This window comes from Cucurbita moschata, unplaced genomic scaffold (assembly GCF_002738365.1).
Source record: "Cucurbita moschata cultivar Rifu unplaced genomic scaffold, Cmos_1.0 Cmo_Scf00015, whole genome shotgun sequence".
NCBI lineage: Eukaryota > Viridiplantae > Streptophyta > Magnoliopsida > Cucurbitales > Cucurbitaceae > Cucurbita > Cucurbita moschata.
This window is the reverse complement of record NW_019268531.1, coordinates 2,029,874-2,045,950: the sequence shown is the minus strand read 5'-3', so window position 1 is coordinate 2,045,950 and position 16,077 is coordinate 2,029,874. Positions and strand designations below refer to the sequence as shown.

The 16,077-nt window shown below is 39.2% G+C and overlaps 3 protein-coding genes across 3 annotated transcripts in view; all 3 read right to left on the bottom strand.

Annotated features, from left to right (window-relative positions):
• Positions 1–49: 49 nt before the first annotated feature.
• On the bottom strand, positions 50–9,880 carry LOC111453525 (alpha-mannosidase). The gene is made up of 29 exons (XM_023094652.1): positions 9,295–9,880; positions 9,119–9,202; positions 7,778–7,866; positions 7,524–7,698; positions 7,279–7,398; positions 7,098–7,181; positions 6,951–7,022; positions 6,746–6,859; positions 6,539–6,639; positions 6,362–6,455; positions 5,499–5,666; positions 5,283–5,369; positions 5,056–5,121; positions 4,910–4,966; positions 4,557–4,776; positions 4,209–4,345; positions 3,454–3,522; positions 3,310–3,366; positions 2,770–2,841; positions 2,624–2,671; positions 2,381–2,500; positions 2,084–2,149; positions 1,874–1,986; positions 1,685–1,769; positions 1,438–1,548; positions 1,271–1,366; positions 566–613; positions 392–460; positions 50–305 (listed from the first exon to the last, which is right to left on the bottom strand). Exons 1-29 carry the CDS (start codon positions 9,511–9,513, stop codon positions 114–116), a joined length of 3,033 nt encoding a protein of 1,010 aa, XP_022950420.1. The 5' UTR covers positions 9,514–9,880; the 3' UTR covers positions 50–113.
• A 435-nt stretch (positions 9,881–10,315) lies between these two features.
• Positions 10,316–15,252, bottom strand: LOC111453711 (26S proteasome non-ATPase regulatory subunit 4 homolog). Its single transcript, XM_023094921.1, has 10 exons — positions 15,019–15,252; positions 14,743–14,856; positions 14,279–14,384; positions 13,823–13,937; positions 12,614–12,823; positions 12,205–12,517; positions 11,817–11,940; positions 11,078–11,181; positions 10,889–10,957; positions 10,316–10,652 (listed from the first exon to the last, which is right to left on the bottom strand). The coding sequence occupies exons 1-10, from the start codon at positions 15,028–15,030 to the stop codon at positions 10,608–10,610; spliced, it is 1,212 nt and encodes a 403-aa protein (XP_022950689.1). The 5' UTR covers positions 15,031–15,252; the 3' UTR covers positions 10,316–10,607.
• A 294-nt stretch (positions 15,253–15,546) lies between these two features.
• Positions 15,547–16,077, bottom strand: part of LOC111452992 (thiosulfate sulfurtransferase 18-like) — a 7,057-nt gene continuing 6,526 nt past the window's right edge. Inside the window, exons 5-6 of the mRNA XM_023093902.1 lie at positions 15,875–15,928; positions 15,547–15,731 (exon numbers count right to left, since the gene is read on the bottom strand). Of these exons, the coding sequence (XP_022949670.1) occupies positions 15,648–15,731; positions 15,875–15,928 (138 nt within the window). The 3' untranslated portion in view covers positions 15,547–15,647. The remainder of the gene's footprint in view (positions 15,732–15,874; positions 15,929–16,077) is intronic.

Sequence of the window (16,077 nt, the reverse complement as noted above, 5' to 3'; positions counted from 1 at the left end):
GAGAAAGCCCGAAAGAAAATGTTCAAAAAAATGTTCAAAAAAGACAATATTTGCTAGTGATGAATTTATTGCCGAAGATATTTAAGTTCCACAGAGGGGGATGAAATTTTGAGTCAAAATTTCAATATGAAAGTGCGAATCTCCATTGGGCCCAACTCCACGACAAGAGCAGAGTGGTGAATAGGGCCACCTCTAACTGGGGTGGCGGATTCTGTTTTGCCGTCTCCCTCAACCTTCCATGACATCTGTTTCATCTTTGATTTCAACTGATTTGCTGATAAACTCATCTCCTGCACCTCTTTTATCTGGAAAAAAAAACAGAACCCCACCATGGAAACAAGTTAAAACCTTCATTTACTTCACATTCTTGAGATGGTTCTTGTTTACATACCATTTTCTTGAAGAACATTCTCTTCAGTTCCACTTTAGCCAAGTTTGAATATTCAGGATCTTCTCCGGCCTGGACAGATCGCAGTCGAAATCGTTACAAGTAGCTCGGATTCACTTATAAACTAAATGATTTGTAGTTTTTGACAGAGCCAATTCTATGGGATGTTTGTTTTACCTCGTATAGATGTGCCAACCGGACTAATACTCTTCCGTCTTTCAGCTCCTGCAGAACTAATAGTTAGAGAGAAAGCGAGAGTGTAACCACCGCTAGCAGATATTGTCCTCTTTGGACTTTCCCTTTTGGTTTTAAAATGTGTCTGTTAGAGGAAAGTTTCCACACCCTTAATAGGAATGTTTCGTTAATCGATGTGGGATCTCACAATCCACCCCCCTTGGGGGCCCAACGTCCTCGTTGGCACACCGCTCGGTGTCTGGCTCTAATACCATTTGTAATAGCCCAAACCCACCACTAGCAGATATTGTTTTCTTTGGGCTTTCCCTTTCGGGCTTCCCCTCGAGGTTTTAAAACGCGTATATTAGAGAGAGATTTCCACACATTTATAAGAAATGTTTCGTTTCCTTCTCCAACTGATATGGGATCTCACAATCCACTCCCCTTGGGGGCGCAGTGTCCTCGCTAGCACACCTTTCGGTGTCTGGCTCTAAATACTATTTGTAACAGCCAAAATTCACCGCTAGCAAATATTGTCTTTTTTGGGCTTTCCCTTTCGGGCTTCCCCTCAAGATTTTTAAAACGCGTTTGTTAGGGAGAGGTTTTCACACCCTTATAAGGAATGTTTTGTTTCCCTCTCCAACCGATGTGGGATCTCACAGAGAGAGAGCGTATAGCGAAGAACGAAGTCGAAGCTGCCGTGATCACCTGAAGAGTAATCAAGGCAACATTGAGAGGCAAGCTGTAATTTGGATCCATTGTTGTTGATTTAGTCACCTTAGATGCAATCCAGCTCTCCCTTCTCTGTACAAACAGTAGATATTACAACCAAGAGATGGAATTTGGATGTTATTTACAGTATTCATATATCATACCTCGTGTGCGAAAGCTAAGAGAAGCGGGGAGTAAATTTCCTGGCCCGTTTTTCGGCGCCAACGAGCTCCCAAACCCGGTTTGTCGATGTTCACATAGTAATTTCCCCTCACCTGATAAAAAGATTGTCAATGAGATATGAGGAAAGCATAAGATTCAGTTTTGTAGTTTATCAATGAAAAACATCAGAAACTCCTTCAAAAAGAGACTGAACTTGAACGAGAATCGTGTTCCAGTCGAATACTATACCGTTAACCCTTGACAAGTGTCTTCAAGACACACCATTTCGTCGAGAGGTTCCCCGACTCCTCTACTGTCGTCCAAGATAGTACGCCTTTTGCATTATTGAAAAACGAACAACTTAGCATTCCAATGTCTATGATAATTTGCATCTTCAAGCAAGTATCAGAGAATAAGAATGTGAAAAAGCAAATCAACCTATGAAGCATTAACTCTACTTGTCCATCTTTAATGCTGGCTGCTCCGGTGGCACGATCGACCAACACGGATAATTCAGTCTTTTTATCGGTAGCATAAACCCCGAGGTTGAGCTGAGAAGAACATCCCAACAGAGCAAAGGTCATGGCCCCTATACTATCTACTTGATTAATGAACTTTATCACAGTCAATCAAGTCGTGGAGCATTACCGGGTAATAGTTTCCCGCCTGTGGTTCGTTCACAGAGAGATTCCAGTCTTGTCTATAATCCCGAACCTGCAAATAATACTCATGGTAACAATTACCCACCGCTAGCAGATATTGCCCTCTTTGGATTTTCCCTTTCGAGCTTCCCCTCGAGGTTTTAAAACACGTCTGTTAGGAAAAGGTTTCCACACCCTTATAAAGAATGTTTCGTTCCCCTCTCCAACCAACGTGGGATCTCATAGAAATGGTGCAGAACAAGATAATTCAAACGGAAAGTAGGAACATTTGTATGCTACTTACCCGCTTTAAAAAGTCTCTCCCGTTCGAATCAGTGTAAAACGCCTTATCCGTTACCATATTCGTCACCAATCTCGTGATGACCTCCTTTCCCACACTATCGTCCACTGGAATTGGACCAACCTTGAGAGTAGAATTTTACCAGAACCATTCAATGAACGCTTAAGATATCAACAAGTTTGGGAGTTTTGCAAACAGGAAGATGAAAAGCAGAGCAGTTTGAGAATAAAGCTTCAGAGTACTCACAGTGAATTCAAATTCAGCATGCTCTCTGTCTTTGTAAAGTCTAACGACCTAATACACAACCATACACTCAAAGATTAAGCCATTAACAGATATGATCCCAAATGGACAGTTCCTTTGTCAAATTCATTCTATTTTTAGCAAGCAACCTGGTATACCCACGGGCTGAATTGTTGGCGGACCTCATCGACCAGCGGTCCACGAATGATTTCCACAGGAACCTGTTGAGTTCAACATGAAAATGAGGAAAAAGAAGAAGCTTGGAACATAATAAACACAAGAAAGAAAACAACTTGATGCATATTTGTGAGATCTCATATCGGTTGGAGAGGAAAACGAAGCATTCTTTATAAGGGTGTGGAAATCTCTCCCTAGCATACGCGTTTTAAAACCTTGAGGGGAAACCCAGAAGGGAAAGCCCAAAGAGGACAATATCTGCCACATCGATTGGAAAGGGGAACGAGTGTCAGTGAGGACGTTGGGCTCTGAAAGGAGGTGGATTGTGAGATCCCACATCGGTTGGAGAGAGAAACAAAACATTTTTTATAAGGGTGTGGAAACCTCTCCCTAGCATACACGTTTTAAAACCTAGAGGGAAAGCCCAAAGAGGACAGTATCTCCTAGCGGTGGGCTTGGGCTTGGGCTGTTACAACATCACGTAAAAAGAACAAGGGAAACACGAGGCTTACTGATCTTGAAATGATATTTGGTTCCCCTTGAGGCACAAAAATATATGCACCAGAATTCTACATGAAGAAATTAGGGTAAAGTCATATTAGTAGATGCCAGATATCAATTTCATGAAATATCTTCGTTTAAGGAGTCTGAGCGACCTGGTTATTGTTAATAGAACCTGAAGCTGAAGCATACCAAAGATAGCTTTGTTGTATTGGTACATCAACCTGGCATATGGAGATTTCTCAGTTAATTTTGTAAACATCATAAACTCCAAAGACAAAACGAACAAAAATTGAGTAAATATCACGGTAAGATCACGATCATAATTAAGTTAAATATCACGGTAAGCTCTCATGGGTTTGCTTTTTGTATCAGAGTAGTGCCCTTAACTTGACAATAATGTCAATAGAATCCCCAAATGTCGAACAAAGAAGTTATGAGCTTCAAAGTTGTAGTCAAAAGTGACTCAAGCGTCGAACAAAGGGCGTAATTTGTCGAGGGCTCCAGAGAAGGAGTCCAGCCTTGATTAAGGGGAGGTTGTTCGAGGGCTCCACAGGCCTCAGGGGAGGCTCTATGGTGTGCTTTGTTCGAGGGGAGGATGGTGAAGGATTGTTGAGAAAGGAGTCCCACGTCGGCTAATTAAGTGGTTGATCATGGGTTTATATGTAAGGAATACATCCCATTGGCATGAGATCTTTTGTGGAAACCAAAAGCAAAACCATGAGAGTTTATGCTTAAAGTGGACAATATCATACCATTATAGAGAGTCGTGGTTTCTAACAAAACATGCCCGGGAACTTAGAAACTAACAAAATGCATATAATCACCAGCCAAGCAGTATAAGATGAGTGAAGTATGTCAACCTTTTAATGCTAAAAGAACTTCGAGTAGAAAAAGCGAGACAATTTACCCCGGTTTTTGAATTGTACATTCGTTTTAGTTGACCAGAAGCAATAGAAAAGGACATCTTCAAGTGGCCAGGTCCAACAACAACGGTATCCTTCTGACTGTCAGTGTCAGTGGGAAGAAATTTAGATCTTGTTTTGCCTGAATAATTTTGGTACAAAAGTGAGTTAGGAAGTCTCATACAACTTCTTTTATGGGATTTCAATGATTTTCTCAGCAGATAAGTACATCTTAAGATCCATTTCTAAGAACAGTGGAGAGATCATAACGTTCGAATTCAAAAGACGTCCACTGTTCTTTGTCACAAGAAAGGAGAAACGACATAGACATGGATAGAATGACGAATATTTACCTCCATCACTTCCTTTAGAAATAAAGTACGTGTTCCATCCAAGTTGAGGAACCGACACTTGAAACAGAAGCCAGTACTTGGGAAATTGTCCCCTCGCCTGTCCGGAGTAGGCCTTCACATAGAACTCGCTTATGTTTTTCGTGACTTTATCAATGGCTAGAAATTGCGACTCAATGGTTTTGCCTGAGATATCTTGGACTACAAGATCAGCATCATGAACCTGATGAAAGTTTTCCTTTTCAGATTACATTGTTCTCTCTTCCCATTCATATTGAAGATGATACAGTAATGATCAAAGTCAATCAATTAACAAGAATGTGAAACTGAGCAAGCAAAAGGAAGTTTATACTCACTGGTATTCTAACAAAATCGTTACGAATCCATCCAAGCGGGTTGTACACCACCACAACCTGACCACAGACACGTTTACTCGTCACATTGTAGTTGTAAACTTTGAAGAGCGCGTTTTCGAAGAAAAGGGAAAGGAAGGGAACATTACCAAACTATTCCCTCCTTGAATATCTTGCTCAGTTGGTGGGCAGAAACTGATATTGAGTAACGGGCACTACATAACAAAAAATAAAGGGAACTTCAGATAAAGTGCAACAGTTCCAACAAAATAATAAGAAAAAAGGATCTGAGTGACCCAAAAATGAAGAACAAATTTCAGGAAATGAAGAACTTAGAAAAATAACGTCAGAGATCCAAGCAACAACAAAACAACACCTGGCTTAGCGTTTTTGATATCTCGCAATGATCACCCAATTTCTTTTGTCCAAGGCAAATAAGGGCAGAATTGACTACTGCTTCAGCCTGTAAATGTTTCCACTGTCTTCAGTTTAAAAAGCTAAGATATATTTAAGCTTACAAGAAGAACACAGGGTAAATTAGAGTGTGATTATGGGATCCAACCGAGTCTCGAGTAAGAAATATGGAACCCACCTCAGAGGATCCTGCAGCAAGCCGTTTCGTATAGTCATTTGTAGTATGCTGCTTAGCAGTACCAGTCACTGCATCATGGTGCTGTGCAATCCCCAAAGCATCGCCAAGACTATAAGTATTCGGGCCACTGGATCTCCTTCCAACAAGGAATTCGAGTTGTCGGGCTGCCTATTTTGAAACAGAAGATTATTCAACTGATGTGAACTTTTAACATGTACCGAGAAATTCAAGCAGTTCAACTTGGCATAACAATTGAAGATCTTCAGCGGCTATATTCAAGGGCCCAACAAAATGTTAGAGATCGTAACTGTGATATCATACCTCGGTTGGGGAGGAGAACGAAGCATTCTTTACAAGGGTGTGGAAACCTCTTCCTAGCAGACGCATTTTAAAAACCTTGAGGAGAAGCCCAAAAAGGAAAGTCCAAGGAGAACAATATCTACTAGCGGTGGGCTTAGACCATTACAAAATGGTATCAGAGCCAAACACCAAGTACACTAGCGAGGAGGCTGAGCCCCGAAGGGGGTTGACATGAGAAGGTGTGCTAACAAGAACGTTGGGGGATCCCACATCAATTGGAGAAGGGAACGAGTGTCAACGAGGACACTGGACCCCGAAGGAGGTGGATTGTGAGATCCCACATCGGTTGGGAGGAGAACGAAACATTCTTTACAAGAGTGTGGAAACCTCTCCCTAACAGACGCGTTTTAAAAACCTTGAGGGGAAGCTTGAAAGGGAAAACCCAAAGAGGACAATATCTGCTAGCGGTAGGCTTGCGCCGTTACAGTAACATTCCAAAAGTTAAAACTCCAACATAGATTTAGTCACTCTTTAATAAATCCTCAGCTACCCTTGTGACATACCAAGTAATATCCACTCAGCATCCGTATATATCCTTTAAACGCTGGACGACTTGTAAAGAAGCCGGTCCAGTACGCATGATCACGATCAGCATACCTGTTATTATCAATGTGGAAGCATATTGTTCAATTACATAATACCAAAACAAAGTCAAACATAAAAGATGATGCAGGACTCACGGGAAAAAATCATCGGTTTTCAACGGCCATGATTCATTCGCTGCATTTTTTGCATCAGTATACATGGATGGTGTTGAATACAAAGCATTAATCCGACCATCCTGATAAATTATGCATTCCCAAAACAACAAAAACAAGTGGGAAACGGTAACCCAGTAATCAGAACGCAAAACACGTGCCAAAGAATCGTGTTTCGGTCAACCAAACCTTTTTAACATAGTGAATAAACTTATCCATCTGCTTGAACCAGGACTCAGCATATTGGTACTGAAAATCATCACCCATTGTCCACATAATATGATTAGTCCTAGTGACATTAGCCTGCACATACATGATACAACAGTGCAAATAATTAACCAATGTTTCCCTGAAGCCTAAAACCAGAATGCAAATCATCAAGTGGAGATTTTACTTGGGTCAGAGCTGCATCTATAAAATCATTAACTCGTTGTTTAACGTTGTAGTCGTAAAGTAAAGGATCATCCTGCAGTTTTATCATATTAGTTAAGACGAATGTTACCAAGGATTTCGAGTAGTCGTTCGTTCACAAACATTAGACCTGAATAATATTGGTGTTGTCGTTTACTTCGAAGTGAAAACCAGGAGGAGGACTGTAATGTACAGGGAAGGCGTTTGCAAAGATCTGCAAGCGAACAGCAAGTACAAAAATAAGTATATTTACAACAGCAGGTAAGAAAGAATGGCATTGTAGGAGAGTAAATCGGATGAGTTTGGTACACCTGAGATGAAGAACCAAATGTTTTGGAGCCACGCCATACGACTTCTAGAGATTTATCGACCATCCGCTTTGCTCTATCCTGATAATCAATCCTTGCAAAATGTACAGAGTCGAAACCGACCTGGAAAAACCATGCCAGAACTACAACACAGGTGAGCGTGGCCGAGCTAGTTTCATCAAGGAAAAGTGAATACATGGTCAAAAAACTAAGGAAAAATAGGATTAGAGATCGACGAAACAAAGAACCTCAGCACCGAGTAAGTAAGCTTGCACGGCGGAGTGGCCGAACGGATCAATTTGCCATCCAGCACGAGGAACCGTGTTGAATTCTTCCTTTATAACGCTGTGCCCCAGAGTGGTTTGGTCAATCATGTCTATGTAATGGCATGTTGCTTCATCATGCATACACCAACCTCCATTTCTAAAGATACAGAAACATATTGGCTAATATCCTCAATATAAGGCTCAGAGAAAGGCTAAGTTGTTTTATGATTGCATACATGAATTCCAACTGGCCAACTTCAACAAGTTCTCTCACTCGTTGTTGAAGCTTGGGACTTTGCTGTGACCACCATCGCTGGAAAAATGCCTAAGCCATTCACAATGAACTTCATTAAGAACAATTTACATAGCTTTCTCATGCTGTTGCTGCCTAATTTAGGAGATCCATAGTGTTAACTTCAACATGGATAGAGATATCAAATTTAAGATGGCACACTTTATATATATGTATATAGACTATGGTTGGGAGTGTTTTTGGCTGTTTCACACAAAATTTTCACGTTTAAAATTAAGTTAAAAACACCCCGAAAAAGAGTGTGGAGAGTGTTTTTGTGAGATCCCACATCCGTTGGGGTGGAGAACGAAGCATTTTTTATACGGGTGTGAAACCTCCCTCTAGCATACGCATTTTAAAAACCTTGAGGGAAAGCCCGAAAGGGAAAGCCCAAAGAGGACAACATCTGCTAGCGGTGTGCTTGGGCCGTTACAAATGGTATCAGAGCCAGACATTGGGCGATGTGCTAGCTAGAAGGCTGAGTCCCGAAGGGGGTGGACATGAGGTGGTGTGCCAGAAAGGACGCTGAGCCCCGAAGGGGGGTCCCATGTCAATTAGAGAAAGGAACGAGTGCCAACGAGGACACTCGGCCCCCAAGGGGGTGGATTGTGAGATCCCACATCAGTTGGAGAGGAGAATGAAGCATTCTTTACAAGGGTGTAGAAACCCCCCCATAGCATATGCATTTTAAAAACCGTGAGGAGAAGTCTAAAAGGTAAAGTCCAAAAAAGACAATATCTGTTAGCGGTGTGCTTGGGTCATTACAAATGGTATCAAAGCTAGACACCAGGCGATATGTCAGCGACGAGGTTGAGCCTTGAAGGGGGGTGGACACGAGGTGGTGTGTCAGCAAGGACGTTGGGCCTCGAAAGGGAGTGGATTGGGGGGTCCCACATCGATTAGAGAATGGAATGAGTGCCAACAAGGACATTGGGTCCCGAAGAGAGGTGGATTGTGAGATCCCACATCGGTTGGGGAGAAAAACGAAACATTCTTTATAAGGGTGTAGAAACCTCCCCTAGCATACGCGTTTTAAAAACCTTGAAGGAAGAAAAAACCAAAAGGGAAAAATGACAATATCTACTAGCAGTGTGCCTAGGCCGTTACAGTTTTACTCAACGAATTGATCAGAAATCCCTTTAAAAGTGCTTTTCATAGTACATAGCCAAGCCACAAATCATTGAGCTCATCTCATTTAGCTTATGCTTTTGTTAAAAGTACTCATTCTAGATACCCTCACAAAAGAATGAATCCCAGTGATTAGAACAGGCAGAAAAGAACTTACCATTTCAGCAAATACAAACTTCCTGTTTGAATCACGAAGCAAAGAACTAACAACCGAATCAAGCACATTCTGCACACACGCTCCCTATATGAACACCATCAAATTCAACCATCAAAAAATGGCATCCAAATCCAAGAAAATCTATGATGAACACAAGATCATAGATATCAATTAACCTGAATACTGTTATTTGAACCAACATAGTACTGATCGATCGTCTTCAACCAACCAACATCATCGTGCGAATGAGCAACCAAATGAACATTCAACTTGCCTTCCACAGCGCCACCACCAGTGTCATAGCTCACAAAATTACACCTCACTTCAACACAAAAGGATATCAACACAAGAATCAGAAACAAAAAGGGTAGCCCAGAACTGGGGTGTTTCTCCATTATTCAACGCCGATTCCCCCAACTCCAGTGTTCATACAGCAAAATATAGGCGAGAGGTGAAAAAAAATGGGATGGGGCCTCTTGCATTTTGGATTTTTCTGGCCGGCTTAGAAAACGATCATGACTCTGTCGGGTCTTTAAAAACTTGAAACCAAACCTCCGTACAAGAGATATTATTGACCTCCATTGACGAGTTCCTTGATCTTTCCGTTCAATTTCCATAATAGAAACTTGAACTCGAATCATGGGCAATAAAGATTCAGGAATATGAAAGGCTTTTCATCGAGCTTAATGAATTAAACTAAGATTTTGTGTTATCCAATGAAATATCCACAATAAGGAAGATTGTAACGGGGGAGAGTTGTCTGTCGGTTTGGATAAGTAAAATAAGGGAGCTGATTTTCAGTGGTTGGTAGGGAATTTAATGGCCATCGCTTCCACGATGAATGTGGAGGGAAACGACGGTCGGATTTTACGTGGGAAGTTAATGATGGTCCCCTTTTTCAAGATTTTTTTTTTTTTTGGGGTAAAATAATAACAATATGGAAGTTATTCTTGGACCCCAACCGACAGAGTGACAGTGCAGGTTTATCCTTATCAGAAGTTTCTTAAATTGATCGTCCATTTTCCTCATCGATATTATAAATTAATTGAAAGCCACATTTTGAAGATAACAAAAACATATCGAGAAGCCACTCTCATCCTTCCATAACTTATATTTAATAATGTATTTTCAAAATAGCATAACTTTGATTTATACTATTATAGTTTATCCTGAGTTTCATTTCTAGAAGGTAACGCATTCAGACACAAACATATAATTTTCATTGAATAAACAAAATGTGTTGAATGAGGATGTGAAAAGGAAAATAATGTTCTGAAGCTATTGGTCCTATCCTGTCACATGGGGAAGAACTTGTACGGTCTTTGTCTGACAATGAAGAAGATGAGATATCAAGATCCAGAATGGAGGAAGGCACACGGCAGATACCATATATTTTGATACGAAAAGATAGCAATTTAGAGACGGGAGAGAATGTTGAAGGAATTGAGGGTAAGAATCTTCCTTGGCCGAACCCTGAGCTTGAAATGCCTCATTTTTCATCTTCCTTTGGTGCTTTGTCTTCATTTTTCTTATCCTGCGTGCAGCAAAAAATGTAATCCTCATTCAAATTCATGTATCCATGTTGTGTTTGACTAGTTAAGTTATGTTGAAAGTTTTCGGTTAACATATTTTGTCGAAAGATGAAGAAAAGGAAATCCACGAAAAGAGAGAAAGCCTAGTACTAAACATATTCTAAATGTTAACACTCTATTTGATAACGATTTCATCTTTAGTTTTCTGTTTAAATATGCGAAAGTTGACACGACTCACCTCGGCTTGGCTTTGCATGGAAGCAAGCAAATCTTTTACAGAAGGGTCATTTGGATCTACGCCTGGAAGCTGCAAAGGAATTTTTGTTACTATTTCACTGGAAGCCGAGAAACTACAAAGAGATATGCTTTAATTTCTCAACATAGAAAAGAAAAATGGGGGAGAAAAGTTGAGACTATGTATACATACTGAAGCTAGAATAGAAGACACAAAAGACTGATCGGCCAACAATTTGCTCATATCTGTCTGACTTGTCGAATCACTAGAGCCTTCCTGCACCGATAACTGAAGAGCTGCGAGGCAACTATCAGATTGATGGTTTTGTATGGACATGGATAAAAATGTTCAAACCAGTCTATCCATCAAGCTAAGAATCACAAATACAGATAGCACACAATGGCACGTCATTAATTCAAAATCTTAGCCTCAAACACAACAAGGATATGTTTATGAAAATATATATCATTTTTATACGGAAAAACTCAAAGTCATACATAATACCACACCCATATTATGTATTTCGCTTTCAAAATTTATTGTTTTCCTTCTAAATTACTATTTATGTCGCAAAATACGTGTCTAACAGACGTTAGACCCAAATTAACTATTTGTCATGTCTAATGGTCAATTTTGCTAAGTGCTTAAGACTCTTGGAAACGTACAAGTTAGCCAAACTCAAATGTTTGTACTTCTCGACAGTCAACTATCATTACGGATGATTGAAGTCCTCTCGTTTGTTACTAATCAGCAACATGTCAGCATGAACAATTTCATGCAGCCCATAGGGTGATCGAGTAATGATTTGAGGAGTTTTCTCTAGAAACTCCAATGACAAAAAGATGATAGATGAAGAGAAAGCAAGCGCGTATGAAATCGTGAATCAGGAAAGCCTAAAAAAATTGGAAAACGTGAAACAGCAAGGAATTACCAAGTGCCAAATCAGGATCATCTGATGCTACTTCTGACATGTCAATGTCTCGTATGTCACTGGTAGCAGAAGGATTATCCATGGACATAGCAAGGGCTTGTTGTAGCAGTGCATTATCATCATCCTATAATCCAGAATCAACTCAAATAATAAGAATTGTTTTTGCCTTTCTGCTAACAACGTCTCTCAAGGATAGCGAAGTTTATTCAAATTGGAATAGAAGAAAACAAAACAAAACAAAACAAAACAAAAAATTACTCTGCAAAGGCTAACGGTTAAAATCAAATTACTCTGAAAAGTTAGATTTTAAAAGAGCAGTCTAGCAACAAAACAAAACAAAACAAAAAATTGCTAGAATATAATTATCTAAAAGCCAAGCTACACTGACCATTAAATCAGCAGTCTTGTTTTCGGCATCAGAAGTTGCAAGTTCAGGACGCTCAGTCATAGTTGCATCCTGTGAGCCAGATGGCTGCTCTGCTCCTTTTTCTTGCTTTGTATTCTCCTCTGCAGCCTTTTTAGCAGCTGCTTCTTGTCTGGCCCTCTCCTCTTCCATTGAAACTCTAAGAGCAAGGGCAAGTTCAGGATCTAAGTTGGGATCAACTCCAAAATCAAAACCAGATACGCCACCAGCAGCAGCAGCCGCCGCAGCTGCTGCAAAACCACTCCCACCTTCCCCGTCTCCAGTAAAGATAGGAGTACTGAAATCAAATAAAGAAAACTTAAAATGAGGATACAAAGTGTAATGACACAAAAAGTACAAAAAATCTTGAAATAAAACAGACTCAAAACCCAACCTGATGAGTACATCAGAGAGCACATTTGGACCAGCAGGAACATGAACAATGTGACTGGTGTCATTACTATTCACAGCTGCCAGAAGACTTTCCAGTTTCTCAGGTTTGCCATCATCTTCTTCGCCAAAATCAACAATGTCAAGGGTGACATTGTTCTTCTTTAACTTCCTTCCAATCGCCTCCAGTAACTTTTTCTCATGTTTGACAGGACTGCATCAGCCATTTTGTAATGATAAATTAATATAGATGGAAAATCTTTGTTTTAGAAAGCTAAAAGTGAATTATTGAAGCTCATCTTGGCAGGATCTTAATTTCTCCAAATCTTCATAAACCAGTTTAAGAAGGAAAATATCCCATGTAATTAAAGTCTTCCTTTGAATATTACCCTTTTGGAGGCCTTACCACAAAACACATAATTTACATTTCCTTGCATCCATATTGGCCAATTAAGATTTATCATTTTAGACTCAAAGATGATTAAGATTTATCATTTTAGACTCAAGGACACAGTTGTACAACCTATAGAACAGATCCTGTTCAAGTATGGTCGTATCAAGATTTATAATTTGAATTTGAGGAGCCTTTATTCACCAAATGTACAGAGCACTACGCATTGAACATGACGCTTATAGGTAAGTTGAACAATTGAACAAGGTGTCATTCTGAATTATTATGCTATTTAAACTTTTAGTAGTGGCTGGTTGAGATTTATCCATTCTGAGAACACCTTGTTCCACAATGAGATTTAGAAGCACACATGTTGCTCTGAAACAGAGAAGTTGACTCACTTCAAATAGCTTCTCATGGTATTAAATATTGATGTAGACTTTAAATTACGTCAATGCTGACAGTTGAGGTAAATTGTTAGTATATCAGATTTCTTTTTCTTTTTTTTTTTTTTTTAAATTTATAAGATTCAGTTGTCATCTTCATGCTACAGAGTCTTCTTTTTGTTTTGTTTTTTATGCATTTGGATTTGTTCAACCATTACAGGCTCAAGTGGGGTTCATCAATCAGCGAGGGTTATTAGGTCAGGTGAACTTCTAATTCAAAACATCATTCAACCACATCTAACCTAAGCATAAACACCCTTGTGACATTGCAACCCCGAGGTGAGAATCTTGGCACGAGCCTCAAAAACTTCTTTAAATATTTTATTGGAGTACCGTAATGGTAGTAGCGAGGGTAAAAAACTTTTAAAGCACGTACCTGCCAACAAATACTATAATCCTTTGTTGCTGCTTTTTGTTCTGACGATGCTTAAGAGCCAACTGAGCCACCTGGATGCCAGCTGCGAGGTTTATCTCACCACCTATCTCCAAACCTAAATTTAAAGTTTGGGATGTAGTTTAAACCACTTAAAATACATAAGATGGACTAAAACTAGTTAATAGAACAAACTACAGAGCAATATGAAGTAGGCAATTTCTTATCCAACAACATATTGCTTTAACGTCCAGAAATAACCAGGAATCCAGGAGAACTGGTGTAACTTCCTCTCTATAACAATACAATACAAATTCAAAAGAGCTCCAATTTTTCAATGACTACAGACAAGTGGAGGAGAATAGTAGAAAAGGGCCAACAATTAAGGACAGCAGATTGGTATCTGGTGGTAGGTCTGCGTTGCTACGAACTACAATAACTAGAATAAATGCAACTAACCGTGCATGCATGCCAGTATCTTGCCAAGGTCAGTGGTCGGAGTGACAAGCACACGAACACCTTTTCCCGCCATTGTCAGAACTCCAACCGTATTCTCTGGATTAGACTGTAAGAACACAAAATGTTCGTTCACAATTCATAATAACAATCCACGCAAACAACACATAGGGACTTGTCTTAGAAGAAAATTCCAAACACGACAAGCCTCCTATGCATTCCTTCTAAAAAGAAAATCTAACAGAGAAATTATCAGGATGTGTTTTCTCAAAATTGGATCCTAAATCAAGAACTACAGAGATAAAGTGATCAGCCAACTTGCGATATTCAGATCATACGATGAGAAAACTGCAACGGAATCCCAATTTGCGCAATATAACTTTGAATGAAGAGTCTTCTTCATTTTTAGAGACTCCCGTAGCTAAAACGGCTAGAGGAAATCAAAACACGGGTTCAAGATCAGTTACCTGCGTCTTGGCGCCACAAATAAGATTGATGGCATCTTCTTGAGCTTGAAATCTTGAAGGACTGTAATCTCCATTCCGCATCCATTCGGAGTTGTCAATACAGATCATCGTCGCCTAACTCAATCGAGACAACGAGAGTCAAATTAGTAAACCCTAACATGCGATAACAATAGCAAGAAAACCACATAATTCTCAAATTTGAGGAATGAAATCTCGAAACTGTATGCAAATCAGATATTTGAAATTGAAAAACAGAAATTGTAGGATGAAATAAACCTCGAGAACCATCGTTGCGGAAGGAGAGGTAGAACTAGGGAAGACAAAGCGGACGCTACACAAACACTTCGGTCTTCCCTGCAAATCTTTGCTTGTTTCCAGAGCCAAAGAGGACGCAATCTAGTGCCTCGCAGTATAGTCTATTGATCCTATTAAGCCAATGATAAGGCGCCACGAACATTAGAGAAAGAACTACTTAATACGACGTCGTTGGTTGGCTGCATGGTTTTCTTCCACTATAGGATTGGTATCAAGGCGATAAAGATAAAGAATTTGAATTTCATTTTAAATTGGGTAAATTTTAATTTTTTTTCTTTTAAAAAACCTCTAAAAAAAATTAAAATAGTATTTAAAACTATAAATTACCTAAATTAAACTTTAAACTTTTTTAATCAATTTAGATAATGAATAATTTTTACTCGCATATAAATTTTATTTGAATGTACGTTTTTCATTAATATAAGGATATTTTCTTCTATTTTTCTCATAATCTTATGCAATAATATTAGTAAAAACTTGAGACAACAATAATTTTATTATTATTATTATTATTATTATTACCACATGGGTTTACAACATAAGGTGTAAAATTAGAGCTAGGGTCCGTTAGTTTCTGGGTCGGTCGTCCTTCATGCTTTTGGGTAAGACACAGGAAGTCCATTAGCCACCCAAGCCTCAAACCCTCCGCCCATATCTTTCACATTCTTGAAACCCTGCAAATCCCATTTTCTTTTCGGGTTAATTTATATAAAAAAAAAATATATATATATATATATATATACTTAATTTTCAAATATCTTTTAATTTTAATCATATATTTATAATTATTTAACGTATACAAATAAATGTAGCTTACGATATTCACGAGTTCTCCGGCGGCGACCAGAGATCTTCCACCACCACCGCAGCCCTGTTAAGCAAGAATAAATGTTAAATATTTAAATTGTGTTTATTTCATTTTTTTAATTTTAAAATATATTTATAATTTCATCCTTTTTTTTAAGAAATTTTTTTTATATATAGACATAATATATATTCTTTTTTTTGGGGGGGGGGGGG

Excerpts from the sequence above, each read along its gene's own strand:
- LOC111453525 (XM_023094652.1), bottom strand. The coding sequence starts at position 9,513 with ATGGAGAAACACCCCAGTTCTGGGCTACCCTTTTTGTTTCTGATTCTT. Across the intron at positions 7,182-7,278 it reads CATTTGGTTCTTCATCTCAG|ATCTTTGCAAACGCCTTCCC; the intron begins GTGTACCAAACT and ends GTTCGCTTGCAG. Across the intron at positions 2,150-2,380 it reads GGAGAGACTTTTTAAAGCGG|GTTCGGGATTATAGACAAGA; the intron begins GTAAGTAGCATA and ends TATTATTTGCAG.
- LOC111453711 (XM_023094921.1), bottom strand. Across the intron at positions 13,938-14,278 it reads GATACTGGCATGCATGCACG|GTTTGGAGATAGGTGGTGAG; the intron begins GTTAGTTGCATT and ends CTTTAAATTTAG. Across the intron at positions 12,824-13,822 it reads ATTATAGTATTTGTTGGCAG|TCCTGTCAAACATGAGAAAA; the intron begins GTACGTGCTTTA and ends TGGCTGATGCAG.